The sequence below is a fragment of the Musca autumnalis genome, unplaced genomic scaffold (genome assembly GCF_047663935.1).
Source record: "Musca autumnalis isolate F117 unplaced genomic scaffold, ASM4766393v1 scaffold_4, whole genome shotgun sequence".
Lineage (NCBI taxonomy): Eukaryota > Metazoa > Arthropoda > Insecta > Diptera > Muscidae > Musca > Musca autumnalis.
In genome coordinates, this window is record NW_027411977.1 from 58,652,318 (window position 1) to 58,668,706 (window position 16,389).

Here is a 16,389-nt window from a genome sequence, read left to right on the forward strand (position 1 = left end):
AAATCTGGGTTTCTTACATTTTCAAATTTAAACGGGCATATCTTATTTTTTCCACAACGGATTTCTTTTGATCCTTCTTCCTTTTAAAGGGGTGAATAATGTATTTTGAATATGCTATTATTGTTTTAAACCCCACAAAAAACCTATAAAGCAATAAAAAACTTAAAGTCAAAATCGGGAGGCTCGATTTTCACGGTAGATATATGGTCCAGTGGACTTTTTTTCTCAGTTCAATCCCAGGAATCAGAAACGCGAAGCGCTCATTAAGGTTTTTTTCCTTCCACCAAATCGCCCCACCCTAATATATATACATCTTTTTGAAAAGTTTTGCATTTTTGAACTAGGATTTGTAGGGAAGAAAAAGCTTCGCTGGTTCCCATGCCTTCCTTAAAACCAAATTGGGAAGCACCCATAGCTTTTTCACACTTCTCATATATTCGTCCATGAATTATTTTTAGGAAAATCTTCAATGCATGGCTCATTAGGCTGATAAGTCTATAGTCACTGCAGTGTTTCGGCTGGGTTTTTTTTGGTATAGTTATAAACTTTGATCTCAGCCAGTCATTTGGGTATTCCCCGGTCTCATATATGTATTTAAATAGCTTGATCAGGATATTAATGTTATCTCCGTCTATTAACTTCAATATTTCCGATGGAATCTCATCAGGACCACATGCTTTTTTTAAGTTTTAAGGATTTTACTGCTGACTCAATTTCTTGTTTGGTTATAGATGTTCCTTCTGGCGGTTCATTCGTCATCATCACATATATTGATCGTTTCTGATCGGCAAAAAGGAGCTTTATGTACTCTTTCCATATTATCATCTTTTCTAATATATCAAAAATAGGTTCATTTTCCTTATTGTATAGAATTTTAGGTATTGATTTGCGGAATACATCTGCCATTTCTTTGATTTTTTTTGTGAAGATTGAAATCGTCATTTAATTGTTGCAATCTTTCAATCTCCTGGCATTGCCTGTTTATGAGATAATTTTTCGTAATTCTGATTGCGGATTGTATTTCTCTATTTAATTCGTAATATAATTCGTAGTTTCGATTTTTATGTCTTCGACGTTCCTCCATCAGATCTAGTATCTCCTTTGTCATACATTCATTCTTTTGTGGTTTTGTTGTGATTCCTAGATTATTGTCCGCTATGGATTTTAGCGTATTTTTAACAGAAGTCCACATCTGCTCAATATCAGCAGCTTCAATTTTTCTAAATTCTTGATCAATGATCTCCCTCATTCTTGTCCTAATCCTTGGTTCCTCCAGTTTTCCAGTATTGAGTTTTCCACGTGTTTTTCAATTTGAGTTTCTCTTCAATTTTGCTCTTATTTGTGTCATTAACAGGATATGGTCTGATGGAACATCTGCCCCTGGATATGTGGATGTCTTCATTACACATGAAGAAAAGCGTTTATTGATCAAAATATAATCTATCTGGTTCCGTATTATATTTGTTGGTTTGTCCTGAGGGGATTTCCAGGTAAACAATCTTCTTTTTGGCAGGCAGAACATTGTATTTGTAATTTTCAACCCATATTCTTGACAGAATTGAATAAGTCTGTCACCTCTATCATTTCCCTCGCCTAGTCCAAATTTGCCTGTTATGAATGGTAGAATATCTTGTCCAACTTTGGCATTAAAGTCTCCTTGGATGATAGTTATATCATGGGGTTTTGTCACATTTATTAGGTATTTTACGTTTCGTAAAAATCTTCCACTTCTTCTTTGCTCTTGTCTGCAGTGGGCGCATATACTTGTATAATATTTAGTTTTAAGGGTTTTGTTTCTTTATAAGCATTGCTCTGTCAGATTTTGGTACAAATCCTATTACGCATTGTGCTATGTGTTTTTTTTAAATGACACCGTTTCTATGAGTTCTATTCAGGTTTCCTGAGTAAAATGTTTTGACGTTTTGAGATGCAAATTCTCCATTATCAGCCCACCATGTTTCGCAAACTCCAAGTATATCAATATTCAGTTTATTCATCTCATTAATGGTGTTAGCTACTTTTCCAGATTCATATAGGCTTCGTACGTTCCAGGTACCAATATTCAGGTTATTTTTTGTTTTACCTCCGGGTGTTCTTAGCACCCACGTTTGGCCGGAGACTGAGGGCCGTTCATTATTTATATTCATAAATTGTATGATTTTCATGGGATAGTACTCCAGGGGTTTCCCGTTGCCATCTGAAGGGTTTTTAGTTTTCCTTCTCCACTTTACACATCCCAATATATCTTCCAGGTATAGATCAGGTTCGAAAATGGACTGCATTTGTCCACTCCTTTGGTTACATCCCACAAAAAATTTCCGATAAGTTCACTTTAAGACCTGCCATCGAATCACTTTGATTTTTGTTGAAGCACTTTGCATTCGATGCCCCAATTACGACGGTAAAACTTTTTTCAGAGGCAAGTTCATACTTGAGAAAACAGCCATAAATATGTAAAAAACCCTATTGCAACATATGTAGTGGCTGGAGAGCACAATAACTCTCGAACTGATCAACCGATTTGATCCAAAATTTGGCCTTCGTCATATTTTTTCCAAATTTAGTTTCAGTTCGAAAATGGGCAATACCGGTCCACAACTCCCGGTACTTTCTTCCAATATTTTTTTTTTTTTAATTTAATTTATTTTATTAGCCCACGGGGCCAAAACGGTTCCAAATACAACAATAAAGTTACTACTACGAAAAAGAAAAAATGTCACTTTTGTGGTATGCACAATACCTCTTGAACGTGGCAACCAATTTGGTCTAAACTTTGGATCTCCTAATATTTTGTCCAAATTTAGTTTATCTTCTAAAATGGCCCATATCGCTCCTCTCTTTAGGGTACCTCCCCCACAAAAGTTCAATATTTGTGTCTAAATGCAGTTTAGGACTAGTGGACGCGATATCTATCGAAAATATATGACTAACAAAATTAGATCCACTTCCATATGGACCAAGTAGGTCCATTCTTAATCCTCCTCCGCAACTCTTTTGAATTTTAATCCTATTCCACATTTTTGCCGCCAAGTTCAAATGTCCAACAATTATATCTGTCCGTAGATGAAAGTTTAAATTCACATAGGCTGAGGGTATATCTCTGCCGGTAAAGCCGACTGATATTTTTAAATGGGTTTTTAAAATATCGAAGAGGGGAGGTACCGCGCCGAGGCTGGAATTACATAAAATATGTAGCCTGTTTCCAGAGCCATCCCTGTACATTTCCTGACGACTTCAAGAAAATCGGTTCAGTAGTTTTGTATGTAGATGTAACATATTTTAAAAAGTGGGCGGGGTCAAAATTTGTTTTGTCCCAAATAAGTAGGTAAAGTCATGGACACAACGACAATTGTCTCGCAAATTAATTTCCAAACCGATACATTCGTAATTATTGTAAATATATCATTTTTAAAGAAATTGGGTATAGGAAAAGTACCCCGCTCCTTCCCAAATTTTACAAATTATGTAGCCTATTTTCATCGGGGGTATGTATCCCTGTACATTCCATAGCAATTTCTGGAAAATCAGTTCAGTAGTTTTTGTAGAAAAGATTAAAATTGAAAAACCTAAGTTGCGTTATGACAAACATTTCAAAAAAAAAAAAAAAAGAATTATTCAAATGGGTCCAGCCGTTCTCAACTGATGCCACTACCAACGAACGATTTATGCGCTTGATTTGTGTTTCCCCATTTTAAAAGGTTTGTGGTTATAAAATTTCCTCATAGTATGTAATTTTATATGTACCTTTAAAATATGTTGTTGGATAATATATATGCACATATTTCAATAACACTTTCCCATTGCGATATTTAACATTGTTCAAATAATATTAAAAATAAAATCATTTGTTACAAATTAGCACAATTGATTTATGCGTTTGTCATTTTGCGATTTTGGTTATTGTAAAACCAAACTTTCGAAATCTCGTGTTTCTAAAATACAATTGAATTGAATTTATGGCGTGTCATTGACACACAACATTTTCGGCGACAAAGCCAAACGCTGTATCAGCAGCATCTCTATCGATTCGGACGGAAATATGCAAACAATTCATTTATCACAATTTACCAATTAGACAACACGTACAAACATGTACTTACAAACGAACGAACGGACAAACAAACGTACAATCGATACAAATCCGTATATAATTGCATTATAATTCCTAATGAAATTAAATTCTGTTCTATAAATTCGTATTTAGCAAATACAAACAATTAAGCTTGTAATTATACAATTTAGAAATATATCCAAACACACACATAGAGATTCTATTTTATTGGCGAAGGATAGTTTGGCATTTCAGGTCAATAGATGTCAAATATGAACATACTCGTACATATGTACGTTTTGTTTATACATACATTCATATGTACATACATATATACATATTTATGTTGTCACTGTAATATTGACACATATTTAGATAATCCTTGAAAAGTGTGTGTGGAGTGAGTATTCATAAATTGTTAGTGTTGAATGAAATACAGGACTGTCAATGTCGTAAGAGTGCATAATTTATACCTAAACCTACAAATTCCATCCACGTAAGTTACATTTGGAAGAAGAACGCTGGACCTCTCCATTGACACTAAATATGTTGATGTATGTACGTGCTCAGATAATAGTTTTATAAATACCATAAATACCAATCACGCAAAAGGCTGCAGCAAAAATTAAATTGTGATAACATTTTCCACGAGGTAATAGTATAGGCCAAGGAAGATGCCAATAAGGTAGAACGATGATTGGATTGTGTTTGGCTGGTAAGTTTAACCACATCTTTTGTGTGAAAAATGAGCAAGTTTGAGAGGAAAGCCTAAAACTGGAGATGGATACATGAGTCAAGCAACCAAAGAAAGGGAGTTTATAACGGGGGTTTTGTCTAAGGCTGAGGTGAGTTCAGTCGCAGCCAGGGTCAACTCAAGGATCCACGAAACCTTAAGTGAAAACACGAGTGATGACAATTCAATTCTTTATTATCACCCCTTGGTGCTTAATTGATGATTAACATGTGATACTTATGTAGTAAATGCAATTATATATGGTGGTTATTCGTCTCAGCTGGGTGGAGCCTTACTGTGGGCTCGTAGTCAATCGTCTTCGGGCGACACGAGAAAGAGTGATGTTGGTAAAGTTGTGATTGTAGCGGTGTTGGCTTGATCGTAGCCAGTGGTAGTGGTCGTAACGTTGATGCTCGGCTGTAATACTCGCACCCAACGACTCGGCTTGTTTGGCTTCTGGGTTTTGTTGTCGTGTTGAATCGACTCGGGTTGATGGTATTCGGCTTGGTGTAGTCGTGTTGAAGCGACTCGGGTTGATGTTACTCGGCTTGGTGTATGTCGTGTTGAAGCGACTCGGCTTGTTATATTCCGGTTGATGTGGTCGTGTTGAAGCGACTAAGGTTGATGTTACTCGGCTTGGTGTAGTCGTGTTGAAGCAACTCGGGTTGATGTTACTCGGCTTGGTGTAGTCGTGTTGAAGTGACTCGGGCTGATGTCTTCGGCTTGGTGCAGTCGTGTTGGAGCGATTCGGGTTGAAGTTACTTGGTTTGGTGCAGTCGTGTTGGAGCGACTCGGGTTGATACCCTCGGCTAGGTGAAGTCGTGTGGTGACCCTCGGCTCTGGATTCGGTTGTGGTAGTCGGGTTGGTGGTTCTCGTTGGGACCCTTTGGTTTATTCAGCCTGGAACGAGAAGACGATCGTATTTAGAGGGAAGCGAACGAGTCGCGGAAGCAAACGAACCGCGGAAGCGAACGAATCGCGGAAGCGAACGAATCGCGGAAACGAACGAGCCGCGGAAGCGAACGAATCGTGGAAGCGAACGAATCGCAGTATATACAAGAGAAGCGAACGAGTCGCGGAAGCGAACGAATCGCAGGAAGCGAACGAATCGCAGGAAGCTTCGTTTATGTTGGGTACCAGGCGACTGCAGACACTGCCACACGTCAACTTCGTGTATCTTCGGTTAACTCCAGCACTTCACCACTTCTGGTGTCCAAAACCGAAATACTTATAGGGATAGCAAAAGGAAGCGAATGAGAATTATATTCACACACTGTGGAAATGATTATCATTTATATGCACCGAAGTAAAATAATTCCATTACATCGAGTGTTATGACTGAGGGTATTTTATGAACATTGCAGAGTATGTATTGACCAATGGTAAATTCATAGATAGCGGGACTCGTAGAAATATGCACATTAAGGTGGGGCATATAATGAGGTGGGTTAACCACAAAATAAAATATTTTTAAGGAAAAAGGAATAAATGTAATGGTCACGTTACAAGTTTAATTGAAATTTGTTGCCGAAAGTGATGCACATCGATAAAATCAGCAGCTTAACAGCTACTCAGATCTGTATCGAACGGAGGCTTAATAAGTTAGTAATGATGAATATGAGAAGACTACTCTTAAATTTTAGCTCCTATCGAAAGTCCGTGACGACGACAGGCTTAAGATTAACAAGTAAGAACGGCGTTAAGTTCGGCCGGGCCGAACTTTTTATTCCCTCCTTTTTGACTATACCAAAATATGGACCTATGTTGACAATGTTTGGTGTAGCATGTTTGTGGCCACTGTGAACCCTAAACATCAATTTACAAGTAGTTCGGTTAAAAATTGTAGCTAAAATCCGCCATATACCAAAAATCGGTTGGAACCGTTATATGGGGCTATAGCATAACATGGACCTATGCTGACAAGTTTTGGTGGTTCTATAAGTGGTTCGGTTAAAATCCTCAAAATACCGAAAATCGGTAGGTGCCGAATTTGGAGAGCTATACCAAAACATGAACCTATGTTCATTTTTATACCCTACACCACTATGTGGTAAGGGGTATTATGTGTTAGTGCATTTGTATGTAACATACAAAAGGAAGCGAGATAGACCAATAGTTCCTTCTAGGGATATACATAGAATCACTTTCTGAGTCGATTTATGCATGTCCGTCCGTCCGTCCGTCCGTACGTTCGCAACATACAGGTCGCATTTGTTGACCGATTTCGCTGAAAATTGGGGAATACCATTTTTTTAGCCGTCGGAAGATCAAGTTCGAAGATGGGCTATATCGGTCCAAGTTTTGGTATAGCCCCCATATAACGGTACCTCCCGATTTAAGGTATTTTAAGGATCTTAGCCGCATTTGTTGCCCAAACCAGCTGAAATTTTACATTTGAGGTTCCCAATGGCCGCGAAATTGCTCCACAAAAAATTGTCAAGATAGGTCCACGGTTCGGTATAGTCCCCATATAACGATACCTCCCGATTTAAGGTATTTTATGGATCTTAGCCACATTTATTGCCCAAACTAGCTGAAATTTTACATTTGAGGTTCTCAATAGCCGCGAAATTGCTCCACTAAAAATTGTCAAGATAGGTCCACGGTTCGGTATAGTCCCCATATAACGATACCTCCCGATTTAAGGTATTTTAGGGATCTTAGCCACATTTTTTGCTTGAACTAGCTGAAATTTTACATATGTGGTTCCCAGTGGCCACGAAATTTCGCCACTTAAATTGAGCCAAATTATATCGAAATCGGTTCAGATTTGGATATAGCTTCCCATATATATGTTTGCCCGATTTCACGTATTTGCTGCACCAAACACGCTATATACGTCCGATTTTGATGAAATTTGGAATGTTTGACTGAATTCGGTCTAGAAATAAGTGTGCCAAATTATATCGAAATCGGTTCTGATTTGGATATAGCTCCCATATATATTTTTCGGCCGATTTCACGTATTTTCTGTACCAAACACGCTATATATTTCCGATTTCGATGAAATTTGGAATGTGTGACCGAATTCAGTCTAGAAATAAATGTGCCAAATTATATCGAAATCGGTTCAGATTTGGATATAGCACCCATATATATTTTCGGCCGATTTCGTGTATTTTCAGCTCCAAACACGATATATATGTAAGTCCGATTTCAATGATATTTGGAATGTGTGACTGAATTCGGTCTGGAAATAAATGTGCCAAATTATATCAAAATCGGTTAAGATCTGGATATAGCTCCGATTATATTTTACATATTCACAGTGGTGTAGGGTATTATATAGTCGGCCCCGCCCAACTTTGATCCTTTCCTTTCTGGTTTTTGGTGGAGACGTTTTGTGACCACTGGGAACCCAAAATGTCAAAGTACAGGTACCGTTGTATAGGGGCCATACCGAAACATGTACCTGTATTTACGGATTTGGGTGGAGATATTTTGTGACTACTAAGAACCTTGAATGCCAAATTACAGCTAGTTTTGTAAAAAATTGTAGCTAAGATCCCCAAAATACCGAAAATCGAGAGTACCGTTGTATAGGGGCCATACCAAAACATGGACCTATATTGACTGTTTTTGGTGGAGATATTTTGTGACCACTAAAATCTTCAAAATACCGAAAATCGGGAGGTGCCGTTAAATGGGGGCCACACCAAAACATGGACCTATGTAGGGTATAAAAACAAGTGGTTTAGATGGAACTCAGAAAAAAATGTGTTGTTCGAAATTAGCGATGCGGTAAAATCCTTGTTAGATTTGTACAGCGATGATTTTAAGATAAATCTTTATTATAATATTGTAAAAAATATTTGGATTTCGTCGTTATAAACGATATGCCATTAAAACGATGACGTTCTAAGCGATTTTGACTGTACTAAGCTTTTCGAAACGTCAACGAAGAATATCACTTTGTTGTAAAACATTGAGACTTCGATGTTTTCTACCCATTCATTATCCGAAATACCATGTTTCCGTCCATTCCCTTTGGACCCGAGAAAACATCATATCGGCCAGGGATTGCCGCAGAAACAACTAAATGTTCGTGAACGTATTTATTTTTATTTTGGAAGCTGTATGTACTGGAATGCCTGCTCCAGATTCCTATTGTTCACGTTCGTGAAGGGTCAAAGTTTGGGACTCCCTGTTAGTTATGTGAAACCATCACATCATGGATGGATCTGGCCACTCTGTGCGAAGCTTGGGACATTTTTTCATATGGTTGCTGAAATGGCGCACTCGCTAGTTTAGATTTAGCGAATTTAAGCATTTTTTGGATTAAATAATCACTCGTTGTCTTTTTGTTGAACGGAACATACGTCCGAGTATTTAAATCGAAATAAAATTGTAACATTTGTGAATTAAATCGAAATCGAAATTTTTCGTTTGTTTTAATTTAAATAAAAAAGTGTTTGCTTTGAAATCGCAAGTGCGGAAATAAAAGTGTTTTTTTATTTCTTTAAAAATTGCCTGATTTTAGCTTTCGTTGGCTCCAGTTGTGCTCCGCCGGTGATTTTCTTTTTTGTTGTTGTTGGGATTTTACCCAAAACGGTTTGAAACAAAACATAGTCCTTCGAGCCGGATCGTGAGTACGAGGATCATTTTTTTTTCTTTTGTTGGATATTGCGAAAATCAGGTAATACTGTCAATTTTTGGATATAATTTATCTAATTTGTGCATAAAATTAACATTTTTTGCAAATAAAAATTATTTGGAAAATTCCCAAAAAATATTTAATTACCCCAGTTTTTGACCAAAAGGTGTTGATCTGGCAACGCCGTCACAGCTGATCGCCGTATTGGCAGAAAACACTAACAACTAACAGTGGATTACTCGTTGGTCTTCTTCTTGTTAGTTATTTAGTTGTTTGTTTTGATTTTTTCATTTTCCTTTTTTATTTGCAAGATCATTTTTATTATTTTAATAAATTAAAATATTTCTTATAAAGTGAAAAGGCTAAATTAAGGAAAAAATATAAAAATAATTTATGAATACATACATATATAAATAATTGTGCCAGTGATCGCCAGTGTTGTTGTTAAGAAATAAACGAATATTTGGAATCGAAACAGACGGACGGACATTTGTCAATATCTGTTTCTAATAAATTGTGGCCAAATATTTTATCGACATTATAAAAAGTGCGTGACTGCTACCTAACTATAAAGGACAATTTCGTTCGTGCTTTATTTTCTTTTAATTGCAATAGCGATATTTTTTGTGTTTCTCTTAAAAATTTTATGGGTTGTTTGTTGTTGCTCATCGCTTATTGCCAGTGACAGGTGCAGTTTATGGTAAAAGGAGACTTGTAATAACAAGGTGAGTCGTCCTTCACTTAACAATAACAGATTATTGGTGTTAGATTATTTAAAAAAGGATATTTTTTGTGGTTATTTCCTGTTTTAAGCGGTTTGTTGACACCGTTAAGATATTTTGCGGCGAGTGATTTATTTTCTGCACAAAATTAAGTGAAGTTGTTGTGGTTTTTATAAAATTCAAAGGCAGTTTCTTAAATTTATATTGAAAGTTTGTGATTTTTTTTGGAAATTATGGCAGAGTCGAAAGTTTTATTGAAATTTAAAGCACTTGCGGGGTTGCTGTTAGAATTTGAGACAGATTTTAATGCTACAAAGAGTAGTGTCACGTTGTTTGATGTTGAGCCTCGTAAGGCTGAATTGAAAAGGCTATGGGCTAGAATTAATTCTACACATGAACATGTATGTATTGAGTGTAGTGGGTCCAAGGACGAAGTAGCCATTCTCTATAGGCAGTGTAGAGAAGCTTATATGAGTTGTTCTGCGCAAATGGGTGAATTATCCCAAACCTTTATGGACAATTCGACTTTGTCGTCCACAATGACTAGCCCAAGCCAAAGAAAGCGGTTCTCAGAGAATAATGTTGCCGATCATCGTTTGCGTTTGCCTCCGTGCACGACGGAAATTTTTCATGGTGATTATTTGTCGTGGCCGTCTTTTAGAGACATGTTCACCGCGGTATATATTGAGTGTAAATCTATTACGCCGGTGGAAAAATTATTTTATTTACGCCAAAGTACTCAAGGTGAGGCTTTGGAGATTGTTAAAAAATCACCTCTGACAAACGATGGGTTTGCAAACGCATGGTCCAATCTAAAAGATCGATATGAGAACAAGCGAATCTTAGTGAACAGCCAATTGAAGATTCTTTTTAATCTAGGGTCTGTCAAAAATGAATCCGCTGGAGAGATTAAGCGACTCCAAAGGGATGTTAACAATTGTATCACGGCCCTGAAGTTGCATCAAATTAACATAGATAGTTGGGATCCAATTTTTGTGTTTTTATGCTCGACCAAACTACCCACAAATACTTTATCGCTTTGGGAGCAGACGGTGAGTAAGAAAACAGAAGTTTCTAAGTGGTCTGATCTTGATGAGTTTTTGACAGCCAGATTTCAATCATTAGAGACAGTGTATGACTTAACGCATTCCCAGGTTTTTAAGTCTACTGGAGGAAAAAGGGATCATGATGCTTCTCGTTCAAGCAAGAAAGTAAAGTCATACCAGGCAAATATAAACAAAAATGTCTGTTTTGTTTGTTCACAAGATCATTGGTTGAAATCGTGTCCGAAGTTTTTGAAAATGACGCAAGAGCAAAGATTTGTTGCTGTAAAGAGGAATAATCTCTGCATAAACTGTTTCAGTAGCAACCATAAGTTGAACCAATGCACAAAAAGGATGAGTTGTTCAAAATGTAGTTTAAAGCACCACACTCTTTTGCATAGAGACTCTAAACAGAGTGGTTCTGATGTGATTATCGATTCTGGTGATCAGCCTAGTACTAGCCGACAGGCCGCACAGACAGGACCTAATACTGAGTCCAGAGTTCAAAATTGTTTTGTTGCTACTCGAAAACAGGTTTTATTGGGAACAGCCATTGTTCAAATTGACGTCAATGGTGTAATTTTTGCTGCCAGAGCTTTGATTGATTCGGGATCTCAGGCAACATTTATTTCTGAGAAGCTTCAGCGACGACTTAACCTTCCAATTAAGAAAGTTAACGCACGAATATCAGGCCTCAATGATGCTTTAGCGGGATCTACTGAGAAACAATGTACGTTTTGGTTGAAATCGCCTCATAGCGATAGTTTTGAAGTCCAAGTTTCTAGTTTGGTTTTGCCAAGATTAACTGGAAAGTTGCCTAGTTACACTTTGGACATTCCAGATATTTATTCGTTGGGCATTGCGCCTTTAGCTGATCCCAAATTTGCTAAGAGTGACCAAGTTGACATTTTGCTAGGTGGAGATATTTATCCACAGATATTGTTGGGTGGTGTGCAACGGAATGTGCTGGGTTCTCTTTTGGCACAAGAAACTATTTTCGGTTGGGTTCTCACAGGTCCGATTGCTAGCCCGAACTCAGGGTCATTTACGACCTGTGTCTCTTTTTGTACGGCAGTCGAAATGGACAAATTGTTAGAAAAATTTTGGAAGTTAGAGGAACCACCGAAAATTTCAGAATACAGTCCTGAAGAAGTATATTGTGAGGAAGTTTATCAAAAGACCAAGAAAAGATTATCTGATGGTCGTTTTGTGGTTTCGTTGCCTTTTAAGCCTCAGTATGAGGATGGAAAGGGTCTAGGCCTGTCAAGAACTAGAGCTTGTAGACAATTTTTGCGAAATGAAGCATCCTTGTCTAAGAAACCTGAATTTAAGTCGGTATATGATTCAGTATTGGAGGAATATGAGACATTGGGTCATATGACAGAAGTGGTACAAGATGAGGAAGACTTCAGTTGTTTTTATCTGCCCCATCACGCTGTCATTAAACCTGAAAGTTCTTCAACCAAGGTTAGAGTGGTTTTTAATGCCTCCAGTAAGTCCACTACAGGTTTGAGTTTGAATGATACTCTATATCCTGGTCCGATTTTGCAAAACGACTTGATGTTGTTGATAATTCGTTGGCGTTTTTATCGTTATGTTTTCAATGGTGATGTTGAAAAAATGTATCGCCAGATTTGGTTGAATGAGGATCACACAAGGTTCCAAAGATTGGTGTTTCGTAAGGACCCTAAAGCTTCCTTAAAAAGTTTTGAATTGAAGACAGTCACGTTTGGTGTAAATTGTGCCCCTGTTTTGGCCATTAGGACTTTTCTCCAGTTGGCGTCAGATGTTGAAAAGGACTTGCCTTTAGCGGCGAAAATTTTGCGCAGAATGATGTACGTGGATGATGCCCTAGCAGGCGCTCATGAATTAGCATTAGCAATAGAAGCTAGGGATCAATTGGTTTGCGCTCTGTCTTCGGCTGGTTTTTCTATGAGGAAGTGGACCTCTAACGAAGAAAAAATTTTGCAAGGGTTACCACCAGATCATCTTCTGTCGGAAAAGTTTCTTGAGATTGAGGATGAAAGTAACGCCAAAACCTTAGGCATTAGATGGAATGCCAAGAATGATTTTTTCTATTTTTCGGTCAAGCCCATCCAAATGAAGTCGAATTTTACGAAGAGGGAAGTTTTGTCCATCATTGCCAGTTTGTTTGATCCCGCAGGTTGGTTAGGCCCTGTGATCGTCGTTGCTAAAATGTTAATGCAAGAGATTTGGAGTGAAGGGATTGGATGGGATGACATAGTGCCCGAGAAAATATGTCATAAGTGGCAACAATTCGTTGCCGACTATGTTTCACTAAATAATATTAAAATCCCTAGATGGGTTGGTTTTCGGCCGAGCGCCCAAGTTGAAATTCATGGGTTCTCAGATGCTTCTGAGAAAGCTTATGGGGCTTGCGTTTATGTACGGGTAGCATCTGATGATGGTTCAGTGCAAACTCATTTGTTGTTGGCAAAGTCAAGAGTGGCTCCTATGAAAGTTGTTTCGTTGCCCAGATTGGAGTTATGCGGAGCTCTTTTACTGTCAGATTTAATGGGATCTATAAGAACCGATTTGTGTCTTGATGAGAAGAACACAAAATTTTATTGTTGGTCTGATTCCATGATCGTCCTCGCGTGGCTACAAAAACCACCAAGTTCGTGGAACACCTTTGTTGCTAATAGAGTGTCGAAAATTGTTGATAAGGTTGGAAAACACAATTGGAGGCATGTTAGATCAGAATTTAATCCTGCAGACCTGATCAGTAGAGGTATTCGACCTCAAAATCTTGTTGATGAGCCGCTCTGGTGGTCTGGACCCTCATGGCTTAAAGATTCGAGTAGTCAGTGGGAAAGGGACATTGTTGATTTTGATACGCAGGAAGAAGGGAGAAAAGTTAAAGTATTCTCTACTTTTATCAAAGATTATGATGATGTCTTGGGCGAATTTTCATCGTATGCGAAAGCTTTGCGTCTTATGTCATATGTGTTCCGCTTCGTTGACCGTCTCAAGGGACAAAAAAGTTTTTCCAATAAATTGATTGGTTCCGAAGAGCTTCAAAGGACAAAGGAACGTTTAGTAATTATTGCTCAAAAGGTTTACTACATTGATGAGTATCATTGCTTATTGAATGGCAAAGAACTTTCTTCGAAAAGTAATTTGCTTAGTCTACATCCATTTATTGACTCGAAGGGTTTAATGCGCGTTGGTGGCCGGCTGTCAAATGCTACAGAGTTAGCTCTTAGCGAAAGGCATCCACTGATTTTGCCCTATAATTGCAAAATGTCACGGCTGCTTATTAATTTCATTCATCAGGTGACTTTGCATGGCAGTAATCAACTGATGCTGCGGGTTCTAAGAACAGAATTTTGGATACCCAGAGCAAAGAATTTAATTCGATGGTCTATTGGTCGGTGCCGAATTTGTACCATAATGGCCAAACAGACTCGAAGTCAATTGATGGCCTCATTGCCGCTTTCTAGAACTATATTGGACAGACCTTTTACTCGAACTGGGGTTGATTTTGCGGGCCCCTATGATATCAAGAATTATACAGGTCGAGCGTGTTTGATTACCAAAGGGTATGTATGCCTTTTTGTGTGTTTTGCCACACGTGCCATTCATTTGGAAGCGGTAAGCGACTTATCGTCAACTACTTTTTTGGCTGCTTTTTCCCGCTTTGTTTCTCGTCGTGGTTGTCCAAAGGAAATGTATTCGGACAACGGAACGAATTTCACAGGTGCATCAAAGGCTTTGAGAACGGAATTTTTAACATTTATTCATTCAGTTGGTCCTGAACTTCTGAAGACTTATTCCACCAGAGGTCTAAATTGGAATTTTAATCCAGCCGGCGCACCACATATGGGTGGCTTATGGGAGGCTGGTGTGAAATCGTTTAAGCACCACTTCAGAAGAATAGCAGCAAATCTGAAGTATACTTTCGAAGAGTTTTCCACGCTTTTGGCTCGGGTAGAGGCATGTTTGAATTCAAGACCTCTTTGTCCTTTATCAGATGACATATCTTCCCTTGACGTCCTAACTCCGGGACATTTCTTGGTGGGTGGGCCTATTTTGTCGCCGCCGGAACCCGAAATCTACGAGGCACCGGAGTCAATTATAAATCGTTGGCAAAGGGTTAAAGCTTTGAATCAACGCTTATGTATACGTTGGAAGAATGAATATTTAAAGGAGCTCACAAAACGGAACAAATGGAAAAATCCAGACGAAAATGTTAAAGTTAATGACATGGTGGTTATCAAAGAAGATAACATTCCACCTAATGAATGGAGATTAGGTCGTGTCACTAGCGTATTGCCAGGCGCCGATCAGCTGGTGCGGGTTGCAGAGGTCAAGACCGAACGCGGTCTAATTGTCAGACCAGTGGTTAAATTGGTCGTGCTACCCTCTAACTAAAGATATTTTGTTTGTTTTAGAATCATGGTTAAAGCTAAAAAGTACAATGCCGAAAATCGTGTGAGCAAGAAACGTATTGTTTGTCGCGTTTGCATCAACGATCATCCGCTTCGGTTTTGTAAAAAATTTTTGAGCATGGAATACGCTGAGAGGATGAAGATGGTGTCCATTTACCAACATTGTGCGGGTTGTCTGGGACACGACCACACCTGGCGCACATGCACGAGTAAAGGGGAGTGCAAAACATGCGGAGATACGCACCACACTTTACTTCACAAACCTGGACCTCGTTCGTCTAAAGAGTTAGTGAGGAAAGGCTCTGATGAGAAAGGACCTAGTTCGTCCAAATCTCAACCGAAGAAAGGACCTCGTTCGTCTAATTCTTCAGATAAGCCAGAACCATCGCATAACGGACCTAGTTCGTCCAAAAATGCATTTAAGAAGGGACCCAGTTCGTCCCAAACTTCAAAGCATAAGGGACCTCGTTCGTCCCAACATGCATCCTCAAAGGAGTCTTCTAATGAAATGGTGCCGTACAAGGGTCGAAAAGGGAAATCTCACTGGAAGAAGGAAACATCTACGGAAGTGATCCCAACATATAGCCTTCAGGAGACTGTATTATTGAAAGCGACAGCCGTGGTGAAAATTATCTGTGGCGATCGATATATTCACGAGCGAGCCCTGATTGATCCCAGTAGCGAGAGCTCAATTGTCGCTGAGTCTTTGGTCAAACGAATGGGCCAGAAGGTGGTTCGAGTTGGAGACAAGACCAGATGCTTACTTCAGCTCAGAGGCAATCATGGGATGTCGACAACAGTGGAGACATATGCAGAAGTTCGTCGTAACCATAC

The 16,389-nt window shown here is 38.6% G+C and overlaps 1 protein-coding gene across 1 annotated transcript; it reads left to right on the forward strand.

The window, feature by feature from the left end:
• Positions 1-10,588: 10,588 nt before the first annotated feature.
• On the forward strand, positions 10,589-15,538 carry LOC141402956 (uncharacterized). Its single transcript, XM_073985083.1, has 4 exons — positions 10,589-10,777; positions 11,678-13,307; positions 14,049-14,456; positions 15,138-15,538. Exons 1-4 carry the CDS (start codon positions 10,589-10,591, stop codon positions 15,536-15,538), a joined length of 2,628 nt encoding a protein of 875 aa, XP_073841184.1.
• The last annotated feature ends 851 nt before the right edge of the window (positions 15,539-16,389 follow it).

Coding starts and splice junctions, on each gene's coding strand:
- LOC141402956 (XM_073985083.1), top strand. CDS start 10,589: ATGGGTGAATTATCCCAAACCTTTATGGACAATTCGACTTTGTCGTCC. Junction 10,778..11,677: donor TTAGAGACATGTTCACCGCG/GTATATATTGAG, acceptor ACTCGAAAACAG/GTTTTATTGGGAACAGCCAT. Junction 13,308..14,048: donor CAGTTTGTTTGATCCCGCAG/GTTGGTTAGGCC, acceptor CTTTTATCAAAG/ATTATGATGATGTCTTGGGC.